Source organism: Phalacrocorax carbo, chromosome 9 (assembly GCF_963921805.1).
Source record: "Phalacrocorax carbo chromosome 9, bPhaCar2.1, whole genome shotgun sequence".
Taxonomy (NCBI): domain Eukaryota; kingdom Metazoa; phylum Chordata; class Aves; order Suliformes; family Phalacrocoracidae; genus Phalacrocorax; species Phalacrocorax carbo.
The window spans coordinates 20,328,852-20,347,896 of record NC_087521.1 but is presented as its reverse complement, the minus strand read 5'-3'; the positions used below and the strand labels follow the sequence as shown (position 1 = coordinate 20,347,896).

At 37.8% G+C, this 19,045-nt stretch overlaps 1 protein-coding gene across 2 annotated transcripts in view; it reads left to right on the top strand.

The window, feature by feature from the left end:
* PPP4R3A (protein phosphatase 4 regulatory subunit 3A) overlaps nt 1–14,592 on the top strand; it is a 46,482-nt gene extending 31,890 nt beyond the window's left edge. For both annotated transcript variants that reach the window (XM_064460584.1, XM_064460585.1), the window contains 8 exons: nt 969–1,100; nt 1,198–1,300; nt 2,577–2,735; nt 3,952–4,121; nt 5,957–6,099; nt 9,573–9,763; nt 10,289–10,515; nt 13,736–14,592. In XM_064460584.1, the coding sequence (XP_064316654.1) occupies nt 969–1,100; nt 1,198–1,300; nt 2,577–2,735; nt 3,952–4,121; nt 5,957–6,099; nt 9,573–9,763; nt 10,289–10,515; nt 13,736–13,849 (1,239 nt within the window). In that variant the 3' untranslated portion in view covers nt 13,850–14,592. The remainder of the gene's footprint in view (nt 1–968; nt 1,101–1,197; nt 1,301–2,576; nt 2,736–3,951; nt 4,122–5,956; nt 6,100–9,572; nt 9,764–10,288; nt 10,516–13,735) is intronic.
* The last annotated feature ends 4,453 nt before the right edge of the window (nt 14,593–19,045 follow it).

The window sequence follows — 19,045 nt, the reverse complement described above, 5'->3', positions numbered from 1 at the left end:
TCAGTTTACTCACGCACATTGAAAGTGCAGTTATGGCCCTAAGTGTTTAAGAACCCTTTTTGACAGAGGTTTATGTTTCTCAGAGATACTCTGTAGCTGGTTAATACAGAATGCTAGCACACAGCTAGTAGTAAGAAGGGCATTGCAACGTGGTATTCAGTGGAGAAAAACCATCGTGCTGCCTCCTCCATAGAGGAGACAGCGTTTTTTCCTGTGTCTGCCAAAAACATGCCAAAGTACAAGAAGCTTCTGATACTGCTACTTCTGTTCTGGAAGAAAGGGGCAGCTGGGACAGGGAATATTGCTGGGATGGTTCCAGCCATTTGAATCTGATGGCTGACCTCTTTCGTGGGGACAGTGGTAACCAAGCAACTTCAAGTGCAGGGATTCCTAAATGTAAATATTTTTTTCTACATTTATGTGTTATTCTTGTTTTCTGCAAATACATGATTGGGTTATTTTTAGGTGAAAATAATCTCATCAAGTTCAATAGCATTATAAAAGTTACTGTTGTATGTTTGTGGAAATAAAACTCTTGGTATGCATTCTAAAGGGGGATACAAATTAAAACTTCTGTACTCTGAAAATGCTTCCAGAAATCAGTTGATTTTGAGACTGTTAAGCATCTGTCTCTGTACTTTTTGTGTTTTGGCATTTCAGTTCAGACTGAGTTCTAAATTAGATTATTAATTTCAGAACTATTTTTAGTTGCTTTGAAAGATTCTTCTTCACTGCTTGCTGCCTTACTGGTGAACCACTAACCAGAATGTGTCACTGGCATGTAAAGTTCATTTGTTTCTGTTAATTTAGGGTTTTTGTTTGGTAGTTGTTTACATTTTACAAAATTTTGATGGAACACCATTTTTAACCAGGTGGTAACTCTTCTAGAAGATAACTTCAGATTTGGGGCAAGGGAGTAACGTTAGAACTGATTTTTGCTTTTCTTTTTTTCTTCCTCACCCCGTTAGGATATATTACTCATTAACCTCATTATAGAACACATGATTTGTGACACAGATCCAGAACTTGGAGGGGCAGTGCTACTCATGGGTTTGCTTCGTACCTTAGTTGATCCAGAAAATATGCTTGCCACTGCCAATGTAAGTAAATACTTTCAAATGAAATGATAGTTGTTTGTTGTAGAGTATTTGTTTATATGTTACATATTTAATTTTTAAAAAAATTTTTGTTCTTTAGAAAACAGAAAAGACAGAGTTCTTGGGTTTCTTCTACAAACATTGTATGCATGTTCTGACAGCCCCGTTATTGGCCAATACTACAGAGGACAAGCCTAGCAAAGGTAATGCAACTCTGGATGTTGGGCTTATCAAGGCTGTTGAATGTCAATGTTTAAAACAGAGTAACTGTCAGAGGATGTTTTCTGTCTTATAGAGAATCTCAGGCTATGATACATAGTTTGAAGTAAAATGTAGATTCATTATTTAGTCATTTGAATAACTCGTAAGTATAAAATTCAGCAAAGGAATCTGATTTAAGAAGTGAAAAGCATTTGTTACAGCTTTTGCTTCAGCAAAAATTAAAATACTTGTATAAGTTTTAGTAACTCATGGGGCTGTTCAGTAACATAGACTTGTAAATATGTGTAAATGTTTTTTAAGGTCGGGAATTACTAGAGAGGATACAAAACTGCCCCTGAGAAGGTGTGTGACACAATACTGTGCTGGATTTTGAGGATATTGGTTCTAAATCAGACTAAGAAAGCAGAGATCAGTGATGGCTACTAGCAGCAGTACTGTTTGTTTATTACTATTATAAAACATCCAAAATGGATGTGAAAGGAAGTACATAAATGATTCATAAACATTCTGTAAACTTTTGAATTTATTGTAGAGATTTACAATAAATTAGTTAAATTAATCTGTTATATCTGATAGTTTGGAAGTGAGATTTTTACTGTTTAAAATACTTGTGGTGTTTAATGGTCAACAATCTGTCAATATTTTTGAAAAGGTAGCATTACCTTTTAAAATAGATTAAATCTAACATGTATTTCAATTATTATTTGTCTACTTAAAAGCAGGATTTGAGTTACTTTTTTGTATATGCTGATATGATATGTCTTAGGAAGTATTAAAAGAGCCTGGGATATTTCTTGCATAGTACTTCTGTCAAGAGGTGTGATAGATCACATTTTTGGTACAGACTTAGTCAAGGTGCTGTATACAGGGCAGTATTTTGTGATCTATACATGTGGACATCATAATGAGATTTGGGTAAATAAGCCTGCCTGCTTATGTTAGTGTACTGTCTGTACAACTTACGTACCATACTCTGAACCTTCAAACACTGATTTAAGATAGACAGAATGTAATTGTTTCTATAGTTCAGAGGGTTTCCTGCCATAGCTGTATAAACAGAAAGTAAAATATTCAGTCCCTAACAGCCTTGTTCAATTTCTATTTTAAAAACTAAACATACCCTGCAGCACGTTCTCTAAACTCTCTGCGAGAATATACAAGAACTTGGAAATGTTTACCAGACTGTAGTTGGGTATTTGATGTTAGCTTCTGAAGGCAATATCCTAGATATGTTTAATTGTTTTGTTTTTATTACAGATGATTTTCAGACAGCCCAACTCTTGGCATTAATACTGGAATTGCTAACTTTCTGCGTAGAGCATCATACTTATCACATAAAGAACTACATCATTAACAAAGATATCCTGCGAAGGGTACTCGTTCTCATGGCCTCAAAGCATGCTTTCTTGGCATTGTGTAAGTTTGAAAGCTAAAGAATAAACTAGTATTTTCTGAAGTGTTACATAACTTCATTCTGCTGGAAGGAAACTGTTCACAGATCACGAAAGTTTGTGACTGAATACAGAAATTCTGTTGTACTCTGTGTTTCTCATACCAAATGTCAGCTAGTATTAGTAAATAATTTTGATTTATAGAGGCCTTTTTTTCTAAAAAGCAGAATTTTTCTTAATCTCAAATGTAGAGGTGAATTGAAAAGACAGTATGTCAATATTGAATATCCGAAGATAGCCATTGTAAGTTTTGATATTTTTAAAGTAGAAATTATCAGAGGTATTTTAGAGATACTGTTATCTGACTGCATTGAAACAGCACAGAGGTTCAGTGTGCTGCTCTTCAAACTCTGATAGTTTCTTGGCCATGCTCAGCACAGTAATAGCAAAGCATTGTGACTTAATTCTGGAGGCAAGTAAGAGATTTTTCTTTTTTTCCATGAGTGTTGTGCACGTTGAGTAAAACAAAGCCTAAAGTTGACTGAGCAGTACAATAAGAATTTCCTTTAAACTTGTAACTGAATCACCTGCATTTGGTTTTAGAACCCTTGAATCTTTCTTTATATACACCTAGTTGCTAAGCAAAATGTGCTGCCTTATAGTGAGACGATGGTCTACTTTCTATTTATGGACGTTCACATGCTTGTTTATGCTTTGGAGTTTTCAGAAGAGCTTTAAACTGGATGTAAATTAAGTCCTAGCTTTACTATGCGTGTGAAGAAAATGTCACTTACCAATTCTAAAATTAGATAGTTTGCATCCTAATCAAATAGGACTTCAATAAATGTAATCAAACTTACATTTGAATAGTAAGAATGATAGGCAGATTCCCCAGCTCTAGTGAGAAAGTATTTTATCATAAGTAATTTTAAAAAATTAAAAATACACCTTTATGTTAGTAGTAATATGGTTAAACAGTATATAATTTCTTCAGTGAACATAGGTGGTTTCACTTGTACATTTATGGTGGAGGATCACTTTATGATAAAATAGGTAAGTAACCTTCAGCAGTATAGTCAAGACTGTTGAGAAGCAGTGAATAGGTGAATATATTAGCTGGTCCAAATAATTTAATGCTGTATAAGAACTGAGTTTGTAAATTGCCCTAACTAATGCTGAGTAGTTTCTGGATTTTTTTTCTTTTAAACTTAAAAATTCTTTTGACGACACTTCTGTTTCAGGTGCCCTTCGTTTCAAGAGAAAGATAATTGGACTAAAGGATGAATTCTATAACCGTTACATAATGAAAAGTTTTTTGTTTGAACCTGTGGTCAAAGCATTTCTAAATAATGGTTCCCGTTACAATCTGATGAACTCTGCCATAATAGAGATGTTTGAATTTATCAGAGTGGTGAGTGCTGTTATATGCTGAAGATAATTACTGTATTGTTTGTTCTTGTAGTTCAAGAAGACTTTTCTTTTGCTTGTACCCTAAATTATGCTATCATAGTGATGTCACCATATGATACAGTATTTCAGTGAACTTTCTTTTCTATCACTTACATATTAGTACATGTTCTTCCTTAAGTTCAAACAGTACCATGACTGGAAAATTAAATTCAGTTGATACTCGGTGACAGTACCCAGATTTGCAAAGGCAGCCCTAATCAAGTTTCATCGTGCAGATTGGAAGGGCCTGTTATGACAGGAATGTCATTTGAAACTGCTGCTACAAAAACATCAAATTTAGTCATGCTCTGTAATGTCAATTCAACAGAATATAGAAACATACAGAAGAGATACCAGTCTCTTTTGATTATATTAATGGAGTGCTACAAAGTCCCTTCTGTGGGGAGTCTCTTAAAATATTCATGCATTTTTGGCTGTCTGCACAGTGCTGTTTCCTCACTGTTGTCTGCATCCAGATTCTGACAAGCTGCTGTACAGACTGTAAATGTGGTAAGTGGGGCCAAACTAGGGGCAGACAGTTGTGGAGGAGTAAGTGGGTGGGGAAAAAAGGAGGCTTTGCCCCCTCTTGACATCTTCTGTGCTGTTTACCTCCTTCCTCTTTGAGTTGGGACTCAAGGTAATTCAGGACTGAGATTCGAACTTGATCATCATGGAAGAGTTGGTTTAAAAGTGGTTTTGAAGCTATGGAAAAAGATAATCCATATAGGTGGCCCTCACTTTTGTGCTGTGGTCGTTCAGTACTCTGTGGGGTTGTGTGCTGATTCTACAGCTCATGCTATGAGGAGATAAATAATCTTTTATTTTCTTATCCTCCTTTTCACATAGATACCTAGGTTGCATTTCCAGAATACTTCTTGGTATCTGGAAATAATTTTTGTCAATTTTATTTTATTCAGATTTATTCTTAAAGACCTCAGATTTTAAAAGTGTGCTTTTGTTATTATGGGCGTATTACCATTCATTAAGAGGTGACCTTTGAGCATATAACCAAAAAAGAAAATAACCAGTGTATTAAGATTTATGTTGCTTTTCTTGCCCTTAGTAGATGACACTGTAGGTGTTTATTCTGCAGTGCATTGCAGGAGCTGTGCAGTGCTAAGGAAGCCAAAGAATGCACAGGAGCAATTTTCCTCCTGCAGGATGCAGACCTGTGCTAGTCTCAGATACCTAGAGTGGCTTTGGGCAGCCACAACACTAAACTGAAATAGCAGAACAGTTAGGAGGTTTTTGAAAAGGACCTTGACCAGCACTACGGGGCCACAAAGGAAAAACTTGGTGTCTGATGAAAAAAGTCTTCCTTGTTCTCATCCTAAAGAAATGCATTGAATAATTATTTTTACATAAGTAGTTCATTTGCAGCAAGGAAAGAAACAATATGAATGATAAGTCTGTATCTTGTAAACATATTCTTTATTTCACTGATTACAACAGGTATCAGTTAATCTATCAATATAAAAATAAAGTACAGTAGGAAACACTTTCTAGAACTGTTTTTAGTATAATTTTCTGTCCAGGTTTTAGGGTTGTATTCATGTGTTTTGAAGGTGATATTGCTAGAAAATTGCTGCTATTATGCCTGTTTCACTAATCGAATATTTAAAGCTCTAGATCTTTAACCACGCCTGTAGGCATAATACTCATTTTCACATAAGCTAATTACTATGATGCTACCTATAGAATGCTTAAAATTAATCTCTCATTTCAGTTACTTTTTATATTGTATTAAATAAATTCTTGTGAACGAAAATAAGTCACTTTGTTTGTTTGTTCCTATAGGAAGATATAAAATCGTTAACGGCTCATGTAATTGAAAATTACTGGAAGGCACTGGAAGACGTAGATTATGTGCAGACATTCAAAGGACTGAAACTACGATTTGAGCAACAAAGGGAAAGACAAGATAATCCAAAACTTGACAGGTAAAAGGCACTAAATGATCTTATTAGTATATCAGTGCTTTAATTCTGGTTTGGGTATATTGGTGGGTTGTTGTGTGATAGTGGGAAATGTAAATAATTTATTACTCCTGCTTATATCTCAGGCCTTGTTGAATTTACTTGATTAATAGTGTGATTTCCAGATGCGTTGCTTCAAACTTGTGATCAGCTTTCAGCTAACATATTAGTCGTTGGACTCCCAGTAATAATGCTAAGTTGTCATATCCTAAACTTATGTACACAACTGTAATGAGGCTGGAGGCCTATCAAGTATCTGAAGTTCATTTGATTAGGTAAGATTCCCACTGTTTGATTTGGAAGATTTTTCAGTTGTGAATTATTCTGTGGATTTTTCCTTCAAAAATTCACATCAGATTTCCTTTTATTTTAGTTAGTTGTGGGAGTAGATATTTAGAAAAGCTCTACCAAAGTGACTGAGAAAAAGAATATACAAAGAAATTTTCAGAGGGTGCTTTTCAGTCACTGTGAAATTTGCTGATGGAGTAAAAAAGAATCTGATGTAGCACTTGAATCACTCCTGTTTGCCAGAGCAAAAGTTCACAGAATCACAGAATCCCAGGTTGGAAGGGACCTCAGGGGTCATCTAGTCCAACCTTTCTAGGAAGAGTACAGTCTAGACAAGATGGCCCAACACCCTGTCCAGGTGACTCTTGAAGGTGTCCAACGTGGCCGAGTCAACCACTTCCCTGGGGAGATTATTCCAATGGTTGACTGTCCTCACTGTGAAAAATTTCCCTCTCATGTCCAATCGGAATCTCCCCAAGAGCACCTTGTGTCCATTCCCCCTCGTCCTCTCCATGTGACTCCGTGTAAAAAGGGAGTCTCCATCTTCTTTGTAGCTGCCCCTTAAGTACTGGTACGTGGTGATGAGATCCCCTCTGAGCCTCCTTTTCTCAAGGCTGAACAATCCCAGCTCTCCCAGCCTATCCTCATATGCCAGGCTTCCCAGTCCTTGGATCATCTTGGTGGCCCTTCTCTGGGCCCCTTCCAGCCTGTCCACATCCCTTTTGTATAGCGGGGACCAGAACTGTACACAGTCCTCCAGGTGTGGCCTGACAAGCGCTGAGTAAAGCAGGATGATGACTGCTTTATCTCTGCTGGTGATGCCCTTTTTGATGCAACCCAGCACCCTGTTGGCCGCCTTGGCTGCAGCAGCCCACTGTTCACTCATGTTGAGCTTCCTGTCCACCAGGACCCGCAGGTCCCTTTCCACAGAGCTGCTCTCCAGCCAGGTGGATCCCAGTCTGTGCTGCACTCCTGGACTATGTTTTCCCAGGTGCATGACCTTACACTTTTCCTTGTTGAACTTCATAAGGTTCTTGTTAGCCCACTCTTCCAGCCTATCCAGATCTCCCTGCAGAGCAGCTCTCCTTTCTGGAGTGCCTACTTCCTCACTCGGTCAGCCAAGGTTAAAAGGTTAGGGTGTATAAAAATAGGAAGTTTAGGACTTCTTACTCAATTTATTTTTGGCAATTGGTATTACTTTTATATGTAGTATTACTTTTGTATGTAGTTTAATTCAAACAAAATGGACTGCTTGTTTGAAGAGACAGCTTACTCTGAAGAATCGTTAGCAAGAACTGTTCTTGTTTTGTTGTTTTGAATTAGTTTGAAAACACATTAAAAAATTAATCCTGATTAGTCATACCAGGATGTCTTAAAATATTAGACTTTTAAGTTATTTTATTTCCTGCTACAAGGTTGCTTAACCAATATTTGAGACTTGTACAATAAAATGAGAGTATAATCGTAGATTTCTTGTAAAATGTTGAAGCACTTTTTCAAGAATATGTGCAGGATCTGCAGTTTTGAGTACTAATGTTTTACAGGAGAGGTGCTGTTATTTTGGCTTGTGACAGCTAAGCTTATCACTTAAACAGCTTTAAAATTCATGCCTATGATTCTTACTTTAATGCATGTATTGGAAAGAACACCCAGTCACTTCCTTCAGTAATTTCCATCAAGTATAAGAAGTAAAACATTAGTCTTCTCTTGGCTTAAGTTGAGCTAAGTGATGGTGTATAGTTGTGCCGCATGAGTTTATCCAACAGAAAATTACAGCTTCAAGAGGTTTGTAGCTCAACCGGCCCAGTTTTTACCTTCTTCCTACATCTTATATAATGGCTGCACAAGCGCTGTCACAGTCCATGTAATTTCTTAAGTGAAAACCCAGAAATAATAAAATGCAAAAATAACAAGGGTCTATTGACACGTTTTAGCAAAGAATAGTTCAGTAAGAAAGGAGGCCAAAAATTTTGTTGACATGGGTCACAGAAGTATTAAGAGTGCCACTTAAGTAATAACTTTGCACTATTAGCAGACCTTGAATTTAAATGCAGTGTAAAATGATGCACTATGTATAGAACAAGATGATAGTGCTGGCAAGCAAATTATTCAGAATTAGATTTATTTTTAAAAGTACATTTAGCATTCTTATTTAATACTTTGTAATTTCCTAATTTTTCCGTTCTGGCCTTTTCCTGCAGTCAGTAATGCAAGACCTCTAAATAGAATAAGCTCAGATTGTATTATTGGCATTTTGATTCCAGTAACAGAGGCTTTATAAAAAACATTAAATTCTGGACTTACATTGTGGCCAGTAAAATTTGAACAAGTGTTACAGAAAATTTGTCAAGTGTTTCATGCTTTTATTGGAAAGTGACTGTTAGAATCAACATCTAGCAATGAAAAGAGTGTGTTCAACCTCTCTTCCACTTCTCACCCTGTTCTTCAGGGTGCACATCACTGTCCCTCTCTTCCAAGGCCATAATACTGCTTCTGTGAGAAGAAGAAAAGGAAGGTGGAGTTGAGGTAGACAAACACTAATAATAGATCAAATGGGGAGGGAAAGGTAGCACTTTGTATCCAAGCCTCTGAAGGATGAAAAATACTTTTAGTGACCAGAAATTGTAACGTGATATGGTAGAGATACCTTTCTAATGTATCTATTTTAAACTGGAGTCATATTTAAGTTAGATTTTGGGGCTGGTTTTTTTTCTTTAACACATTGAACCCCAAATACTAATGAGTTATAAAGTATTTTCAGAAAAAAAAAAGTCTATAGTTTCTAAACTCTTTGCTTTACAACTTTTTATTTGCCAATGCAAACTGTTAAACCAAGCCTGAATGCAACACTTTAGTGATATTTATTAAAATTACTTTTAATAGTGCTGTTTGTAAGATACAGAATTTTTGAGAGAGTGAGTAGTCTGAATGTGCTATATAAAGTTGTACTTTGATTCCTTATAAGGAAAATTTTTTATTATATTTACGTTGAAAATACGAAGAGTCATGTTACAGAATGATTTGCTGGTATTTTTATTGCTCTACAGTATTTGTATCTGTAAGCTCTCACTGTAAATGTCGAGTAGAAGTTTTATTGTTAATATGAGCTGGTTTTTGAATCAAAAGTTTTAAAACTTACTGTTCTGCAGCATGCGCTCCATTTTAAGAAACCATAGATACAGAAGGGATGCAAGAACCCTGGAGGATGAGGAGGAAATGTGGTTTAATACTGATGAAGACGATATGGAAGATGGAGAGGCAGTGGTGCCCCCTTCTGATAAAACTAAAAATGATGAAGATATTATGGACCCTATCAGTAAATTCATGGAAAGGAAAAAATGTAAGTGATGAGAAGAATAATGTCATATGGCTTATGCAGAAGTTGTAACTTGTATTCTTTAGTCCTATTGCAGTGAAGGATTTGCATGTATTTATTCTGAAGTTCTGAGATTTTGAAATTGTGACACCAAGTTGGTGGACTGCCCCTTCAAAACGAGTTGTGTTTTCTTTAAAAGTGGAATGATACAAAATCCTATTGTTGATTCCTTAAAGTATTTGAAAGACAATCTTAGCTGATAGTCAGGTTTTTCTGTGTTTTATTCAGGTTTAGAATTCAAATTTTTTTAATGTAAATGTTGAGGTGATATCATTGGTAGAGTTAGTGTTAATTTCGGGCAAATTACAGCAGCTGGTAGGTGGTATAGTAGTATATATTAAAAAAAGTCTATGATGACTCACTTTATCAAGTTGTACATAAAGTATTAAGCCTTTTCCCACACAGTGAAGTGATTTATAATGAAATGTTTTGCTCAGTGACATTGCTTTACTTTTGCTCTTTTTGTGTGTTTTATTTTTTTCTTTCCAGTAAAAGAGAGTGAAGAAAAGGAGGTTCTTCTAAAAACTAACCTTTCAGGTCGTCAGAGCCCAAGTTTCAAGCTTTCTTTTTCCAGTGGTACAAAATCTAACCTTACCAGCCAGTCATCTGCAAGTAATCTGCCTGGATCCCCAGGGTCTCCCGGATCCCCAGGGTCCCCTGGGTCCCCAGGATCAGTTTCTAAAAGCACATCTCAGACGGCAGCTATTACAACTAAGGTAATTTTGGATTGACATAGGTTGATGTTGTTACAGACTAGGAATTTGCTTAAGCATCCCTTTCAAGTTTTGTGTGAATTCTGACACACCAAGCAGTAATGAGCTGTCTGGTTTGTGTGTACTTTTTGTCTGGCCTTTGGCATTTTTAAGGAGATCTGACACATATATAAAAAGAAGAAATAAGCCCCTTTAATACCCGGACTCTTAAAGTATGAAGCATACAACCAGCCGCTGTTTGCAGCAATCTTTACTGTGAAATACAGACAACACTTTACTTTTGTTAAGTTGCACAGGGATATTTTGCAGATAGAAATGTAGAAATACTTTGGAAACATTGCCAAATTTTGCCAGGCTTCACAATGTCCCACCACCCCCATTGACAACTTATACTGTTACGTTTTTTTAACATTGTTCAGAATTATATAACTGGCACATGTGAAAGAAATAAATTATATTTTGGAGGGGTGGTTGCTGTAAGCCAAAACATAAACAATTTTTAATATTCTAGCTTGACACTTTTGCCTTTTGAAATAGCATACAGTTCTGGGTTGAAAATATGAAAGTAGAAGAAGGCCCATTCAAAAGAGTCAGTATAACTTGCACTGACTATCCAAACCCAGCATTTTAAAATACTTTTTAGGATGCCGTTTGATTTTCAGTTTTTAGGCTAAAACTCTATTTAAACCAAGTCAGAGAAATAGTGTGTTTTCTTAGCACTGGGGGACAGATAAGATAGAATCATAGAATCGTTAACGTTGGAAAAGACCTCTAGGATCATCAAGTCCAACTGTTAACCCAACACTACCATGTCTCCTAAACCATGCCCTGAAGTGCCATGTCTACATGTCTTTTAAATACCTCCAGGGATGGAGACTCCACCACCTCTGGGCAGCATGTTCCAATGCCTGACCACTCTTTCAGTAAAGAATTTTTTCCTTATATCCTATCTAAACCTCCCCTGATGCAGCTTGAAGCAATTTTCTCTCATTCTATCACTAGTGACCTGGGAGAAGAGACCAACACCCACCTCACTACACCCTCCTTTCAGGTAGTTCTAGAGAGTGATAAGGTCCCCCCTCAGCCTCCTCTTCTCCAGACTAAACAACCCCAGTTCCCTCCACCTTTCCTCATAGGACTTGTTCTCCAGACCCTTCACCAGTTTCGTTGCCCTTCTCTGACATGCTCCAGCACCACAGTGTCCGTCTTGTAGTGAGAGGCCCAAAACTGAACACAGATTTCAAGGTGCGGCCTCACCAGTGCCCAGTACAGGGGCACAATCACCTCCCTGCCCCTGCTGGCCACACTGTTCCTGATACAAGCCAGGATGCCATTGGCTGCCTTGGCCACCTGAGCACACTGCCGGCTCATGTTCAGCCACCTGTCAACCAGCACCCCCAGGCCCTTTTCCTCCAGGCAGCTCTCCAGCTACTCCTCCCCAAGCCTGTAGCATTGCATGGGGTTGTTGTGAATGAAGTGCAGGACCCAGCACTTGGCCTTGTTAAACCTCATACAATTGGCCTCGGCCCATTGATCCAGCCTGTCTAGGTCCCTCTGCAAAGCCTTCCTGCCCTTGAGCAGCTCAACACTCCTGCCCAACTTGGTGTCATCTGCAAGCTTACTGAGGGTGGTGTTGGTACAGTGTAGTTCGGATAATGAGAACTTATTCTCATAATAGGTGTGTCCATTTCTGAAAGGTCAGGTATGTATCTCTGTTCCCAGGTATCCTCGGAGTAACTCTGATTCATCCTTATTTTTTAATGCCACCACAGTGCTTGTTCACCTAACTTTTCTAGTAAAGGCAAATGGAGTTCTAGGTTTTTTTATTTCTTGCAGTCAAACATGACTTCAGCATTTGTGTTGGATTACATTCTGTTGAAAACACCTGAATGAGAAAAGTTTGGCTGATGCAAGAACTAAGTGACACTTCCTCTAAATCCTTCTGTGGAGGAAGGGGAAGCAGATTTATTTCATTTATGAAGAAAATCCAATAGTTAGTCAAGCACTTTTTAAAAGGGATAGAATTGGCTTGGAACTGAGTTCAGTCTGTTCTGTATTTCTGGTGGAGGCTTGTTCTCTCCCAGACAGTGTAACTCCTTGAATCTGAAATGGAGTGTCTACATATGGAGCATATTGCACCACAGTATTGGCTCCAAAATTTCAAATCATGGTGGCAAAAGAAAAATGTTCAGGTTACACTGAATATGCAGTGCACTAAAAAACCATCCACAGATACAGGCGTAGGCTACTTTCTTGCAGTAAAATGTACACTGTTTATAAATGTGCCACAGCTGCAAACCAGAAACAGTGTTGAAATTGGGTTTTTCATTCATTATCTGATCCTGTTCTTTTATGCGCAGTATACTCAGTGTTATTTTGTGTGTGACCGTACAGAGTGTGTGTAATTGTTCATCAAGTTGTATTTTGGTATACAGTTGGCTGAAATTTTCTGGTTTGGATGTCTGTCATTAGACACCTGAGTAAGTAATATGGTTTTTGAGTAACATAGCAGTAACTGTCAAAGTAGTCAAATGCTGGTTAAGCTTTAGAAATTGCAACGTACTGTAGTTAGAGGAAGTTTTAGACGTTCATGCTGCTTTTTCATGGGTCCAGAGCTGCCTAATCTTAAAATCTGTGGTTATTTGCTGTACAAGGGAGTTGTTAATATTACTAGATATGCTTCCATTTCCAGCTGCCAAGGTGTTTAAATTTTAACCTGTACAGCACATTCAATTATATTATACAAAACGTGCTTGAACTTACTACACATTTAAACTAGCTTTTGTGAAGACAGACTGTGTTTTAAAAGTATTGTAATGCAAATTGAAGGATATTCTATATTTGTTTCTGAAGTGCTTCCAGATTGCTGCTTGTTGCAGTCAGCTATGGTCGGTAAAAAAAAATTACATCTTACAGATAAAGCTGCAGTGACACTTAGCAAAACTAAGTAGATTTTTGGATTTTCTTAAATTTCAACTGGAAATATTGCTATCCAGTTGGATAGGTAAAAATGCCATTTTTGATTTATTCATTTAAACATTTTTCATACAATGTAATTTTCGTTCCTACTGAAGGATTTATCTTTGTTCTGTGTCATTTTATTCAGAACTTCACGAATCAGTATGATTAAGGCAATCTGTGCAAACATCATTTTCCAATACAAATGTGAAGTATCAATGTGCAAACATTTTCTTAATTATAGTAATTGTGTCTATCTTTGCAGGGAGGCCTTGTTGGGCTTGTAGATTATCCTGATGATGATGAAGAGGATGATGAAGATGAAGATAAAGAGGAAACTTTACCTTTGTCAAAGAAAGCAAAGCTTGAGTCATCATAATGGCAACTGCTGAAGAACATTACCAGCTGGGGAAGGATATTTTTCCAAAAACAAAACAAACCCGCAGCAATCTTTTGTGAATTACTGTGTGTGACACAGCTCAACCTATACAAACGGATTTCTGCCAATCAAGTGCCAATTCAAAGGAGCAGAAGAAGGAGAAATATTACGTTTAGGGGAAAGACTTATGCCTTTGAGCTCTCCAGCTTGGACCACATGTTGCCCTTTTCTCAGGGAAGGAAATGGAAAACAAACAAACCAACAAACAAAAAAAGCCAACAGGGCAGGAGTTTTGTTAGTGGAACTCTGGATTGGCTGGTCAGTTGCTACAATCAGAATATGCTTTCTTGGACCATGTATGAGACTTCTGAAGAAAAGGTGGTTTTTGCCATAATTCTTCACTAGTTAAGAATGCCAGCAGTTTCTTTGTATAAGAGACCTGCCTTTGAAATCGTACATTCTGAACATTTTAGTCAAGCTACAACAGGTTTTAAAAACCTCTATGGGGGAGGGCTGAATATAAAGTTTCCTCTTTTTTTTTAATCTGTTCCCTTTGCCCTTTAAACTGCAGAATTTTTTTTTTTTTTTGAGGTGGGGGATTTGTTTGTCCCTTCTTGATTAAAGATTGAGTGGAATTCTAGATGTGGTCACTTTTGTGTCATAAATTTTTTTTGCCCCCCTGAGTGTATGCTTAGTTGTTGAGTATATATTTGGGACCATTAAAATTTTTTGATGTAATATAATCTCACTGTTGTGCTGGTACCTGTTTCACCCTGTGTAATTTTGTTCTGCATCACAGTTCTTAATATGTTTAGGATTTTATGGAAGATGGTATAGTTTTTACTGGGGGGAGAAAAAAAGTCTTACCACAATGTGCATAAAAGCAATACTATTTTGTGACTAAATATTTTATATTAAATTTTACATCAGCAACTGTCTTGAAAAAAAAATTCAGGGAAATAGGGTGGAATCAAAAATTGAAACCTATAAGTATGAAATTAGTATTCCAAAGAGACTTTGAAATTTCATAACCGAGAACAATAATGGTAGATCAACTCATCAAAATGCAAGATGGATGATTTAGGAATACCAATATATTGACTCATTTGACTTACAAAAATAAAAAAGAAATAATTAAAGCTGAAGGAAAATGGCATTAGTGGTATTTTTTTAAAACCTCCGATTCCCTTTGGAATACCAGTTTTAGTGAATTAAAGATGGTTGTGGAATAAACTCTTTACAAGGATACCATCTTTTGAAATTTATTCCAATACTCGATTGAAAAACAGCAATTAAACTGTGGGTCTAACTCAATGACTACATTCTTTCCCCTTTTTTCAAAAAACCTAAATAATATTAGCTATTAATTTGAAACTAATTGCTTCCTTACTGCTTTTACAGAAGATGACTTCGATTGCACAGCAGTGCTTCCTGTGAAGGGGAGTTTATTCAGTTCCTTTGCAAACAAGGGACCCCTTCTTACATGTATTCAAGGATTGATTTCCTTTTGGACATTCAAAGCACCAATGTTGCAAGAAGCGTGATGTGTTACACACTAATGTTATCACATACAAATAGAAATAAGAGAAATTAAAATCTGAGGCTGGATCATATGTGGTCACACCCAACTGTAGATTAGCACTTTGTTCTGAAAATTGTGGGTTGCATGGCACATTCTATGCTAACTACAAATATCAGAGCTTTTGTGCTTGGACTTTATTACATGTTAGTAATTTCAGATTTAAACAAGTGTGTATTAGGGAAAAATAATTAGCCAACTCTTTGCCTTAAAAAGTTCATTTGAAATCACTTTCCAAAGTTCAGTTTTTACGTGTTTGAAATGTCTGTGACAGGGCACTTGTCAGCAATAAATTTTAGAGTGTAAGAGTTGAGCACTTGGTCACTACAAGACTAGGTTCAGTCTTATGCTGCAATATGAGAACTCCCATGCTGTCTCAGTGACCTGTTCAGAACCTGATTTTTGCAGCTGTGGTGTCAGAGCAGACATTGTGACAAGGAAAACTGTAATTTTGTAGGTTTTCTTCATTAGCCTGAATTTAAATCCTTCCCAATCTTGAGTATAAAGCTCTCAGAATTTATCCATATAGTCATCTTCATGTCCTCTAGGCTGTATCTTAGGAAGTCATTCTTCTGAGGTGGTTGAAGGAACATTTTTATTTATATTTTCTGTGTTCTTTCAGCTATCAAGCGCTTGATGTTTTGATGTTTGATGCTGCAGTCTTTTAAACTTCCAGATACTTTCATAATACTTGTAGGACTCTTGGATTTTGGATTTTGAGTACTTGAAGCATTACATTTAACAGAAGAAACACTATCCTTAAGTTTCTGGGTTCGGTCAAAATAATACTAGAAGTAGGAATATTTTTCAACTTTTTATGAAGCTCTGAAGGACTGGTAAAATATTAAGCTGCACATCTTTCAATGCTGTCTAACCTGTAGTTAGACTGTTAGTTGTGTTCCCAGAGTTCTCGTGCTTGTGGCCTGACAGGACATGCCTACACATAAATGATACATTTGTGGAAGTTGGAAATAGTCAGCAAGTAGGTGAGTTTGGGACAGCGGTGGGTATGCTCTTGCCCAGTGACTTTTCACTTCATGTAAATCTTGAAATATACTTAAAGAAAAAAGGAAATTGTGGGATTGTGAGAAGTGAAGGATATAAAAAAAGTGGGTGTGAGTTAGAGATGGAAAAAATGTTAGACAGTGTTCCATTCTAGATATTTCTCTGGGCTGATGGGAGTTTTTTATTCTTTTTAATACCATTTTTCCACATCCCAGGAGAGCTGTTTGTATATTGTATTAAACAAGGCTCAGTTGTCTTAACTGCATTTTAACTGTATCCTTAAGTATAGTTTACAGTGTGAACCCTTAAGTATTGTACAGGCAAGATACAACATGCTTGAATTATCAGTACAGGCTCCTATATTCCCTCAGTGGTTGAAAAGCTTGATGCTGAAAGGTTGATACCTTTATCAGCCATTTTACAGCTGAAGTCATCCTGGAGCAATACGGTCTGTGCTAGTGCTGCAGGTCCCCTGCATTGAGGATATCGAGACCCATTCCAGGTGCATTGTGAAAGTAGGAGACCAATGGGTTACTGTGTGGGCTCACCCGCAGCATCAGTGTAAAGCCGGGCAAGCATTCAGAGAAGTTACGAACAACTGAAGTTTTTCAAGAAGTTGTCCGTGTGCATGTCCTCCACCTGCTCCTACTGCTGCTTCTTTTTGGAGTCCAGAGGAACTGAAGGCATATACAGCTTATAGTTCAGTCCAGAAAGGAGATTTTGTAGATGAGCCAGGAGAGCTGGCACTATTTCACCTTCAAAGCATGTGCTCCTCTCTGGAACCAAGTACGGAGGTGCGTGTATTTTGTTATACCTGTTGGGTTGTGGGAGATTGTTTTTGATACAGTTGTCCATCAGGGCCATACAGATGCTCTGCACAGCAGAATGAGAATAACCACAGTCCATGCTGTTGCCTGTTTTTAACAGGACAACAGGTGGAACCTCTTGAGTACCCAACTAGCTGACCTTCGGACTTTCTTCTTGGTCCGTTTGGTGGATGAGCTTTCTATATTTGGACATTCAAAAGAAGCCCTCCCTAATTCATGTTAGTTTTGTAGTAAGGAAGAGCTACATTTGCATGACATGTTTGCATGCAAGTCTATCTTGATAGCTCTTCAGCTGAGAGATATGTGACTGTGGCTACATCATATGTGATGTGATACCCAAAGGACATGGCTGCTGCGGTAGTTCCGTAGTTTGGTGCTGAGTTGTCTTTTGCAGCCTAATGCTAATGGAGGTAAGCTTGATTGTAACTCCAGGGAAAAACACATTCCTACCTCATAACCTGGCAGCACTAGGTGCCGGATGAAGTGCCCGATCACTTTACGGGGAACACACTTCAGCCCCTCATCCCTGAGCACAACTTGGCTCAAGTTCTATGCAAGTCACTGCCCAAGTATCCTTATTTTTGATGCCTAATAACTGTATTGCTCTTCTGCCTTTAGAGACACTCAAAGAGGTCAAGATGGGAGGGAGATCACTTGAATGGCAGTAGTGTAAGGGGAGAAGCAAGGTGCCAGTCTGGCTCTCCAGCTGCAAGAGGCAAGTCATTTTGGTACCTGCAGCCATACCTTCTTTTGATACCCAAGAACAGGTCAGACATTTTCCCAATGTTGCTGTCAAAGTTAGGAATAACCAGCGCATCAAGCTTGCACACTAGACCTGAGAACGGCAGGCTAGTTGCAGCATCTCCATCAAAAGACAGATCACCTGTGTATTGTGAGGCAATTATGCTAGCCCGTGCCGTGCGCTGACAATTTTGTAATGGACTGCAAGATCTCTTGGTTCCTATCGTAAACATCAGAACAGCAGCAAAAATTCTACTGAGCTTTGTGTGTGTGTGTGTATTTTGATTTATCATCCCTAGTGAGATGACTAGACTTACTCCCATTTTCAGTGTGCCACAAGCCTCAATGGATTCTTACAAATCCAGAGTATAAGGACAGGCAGGAGGCTTGTACAGTTGAGGGAGAATGGCTTTTGAACAGTAGCATCACCAGAGTCCTTGTATGCTCTACAGGGAGTTTACAGTCACTACAGCACCTGTGGAACTCCGGTGTTATAATGCAAATAACAATCCTCTCAAGCATCTGTAATTGAAAAATAATCTCACTTCTAAGAGAGTGAGCCAAGTCCATGTGAGTTAAAGTCAGTTTCTGTTCACACCTTCTCTAAATAAGATTAAATTTTTACATAAGTCAGCTAGAATCAAAGCCACCTTCTGTGTTCCAGCACACTAAGTCATTGCACGCGATACATAAACCACTCATCACCAATTTTTACCATATTCTTGTGAAACAGCTATCTCTAACACTGTCTTTGGGATTATCACTGGACAACCTTAGTTTCGTGCCTTCTGTCACAGCCCCTCAAAACTGGAGTCTTTAATTTCATTAGTTCCTCGAATTCTTAAAATTCTTCCCGCATCTGTCTGACTTGCACACAGAAGGGAATTCAGGTGCTGCTTGAGCAGGTAGCATGGACACGAAGTTCCCCATTCCCCACGTTGTTCACTGTTCCAAGAGAAGGATCTCCTCTTGGTAGATATCTGAGGTGGTGGTCCCAGACCTACTGTCATCTGCCTGCCTGCCGAGGCTTTGTTAGCTTCTCTC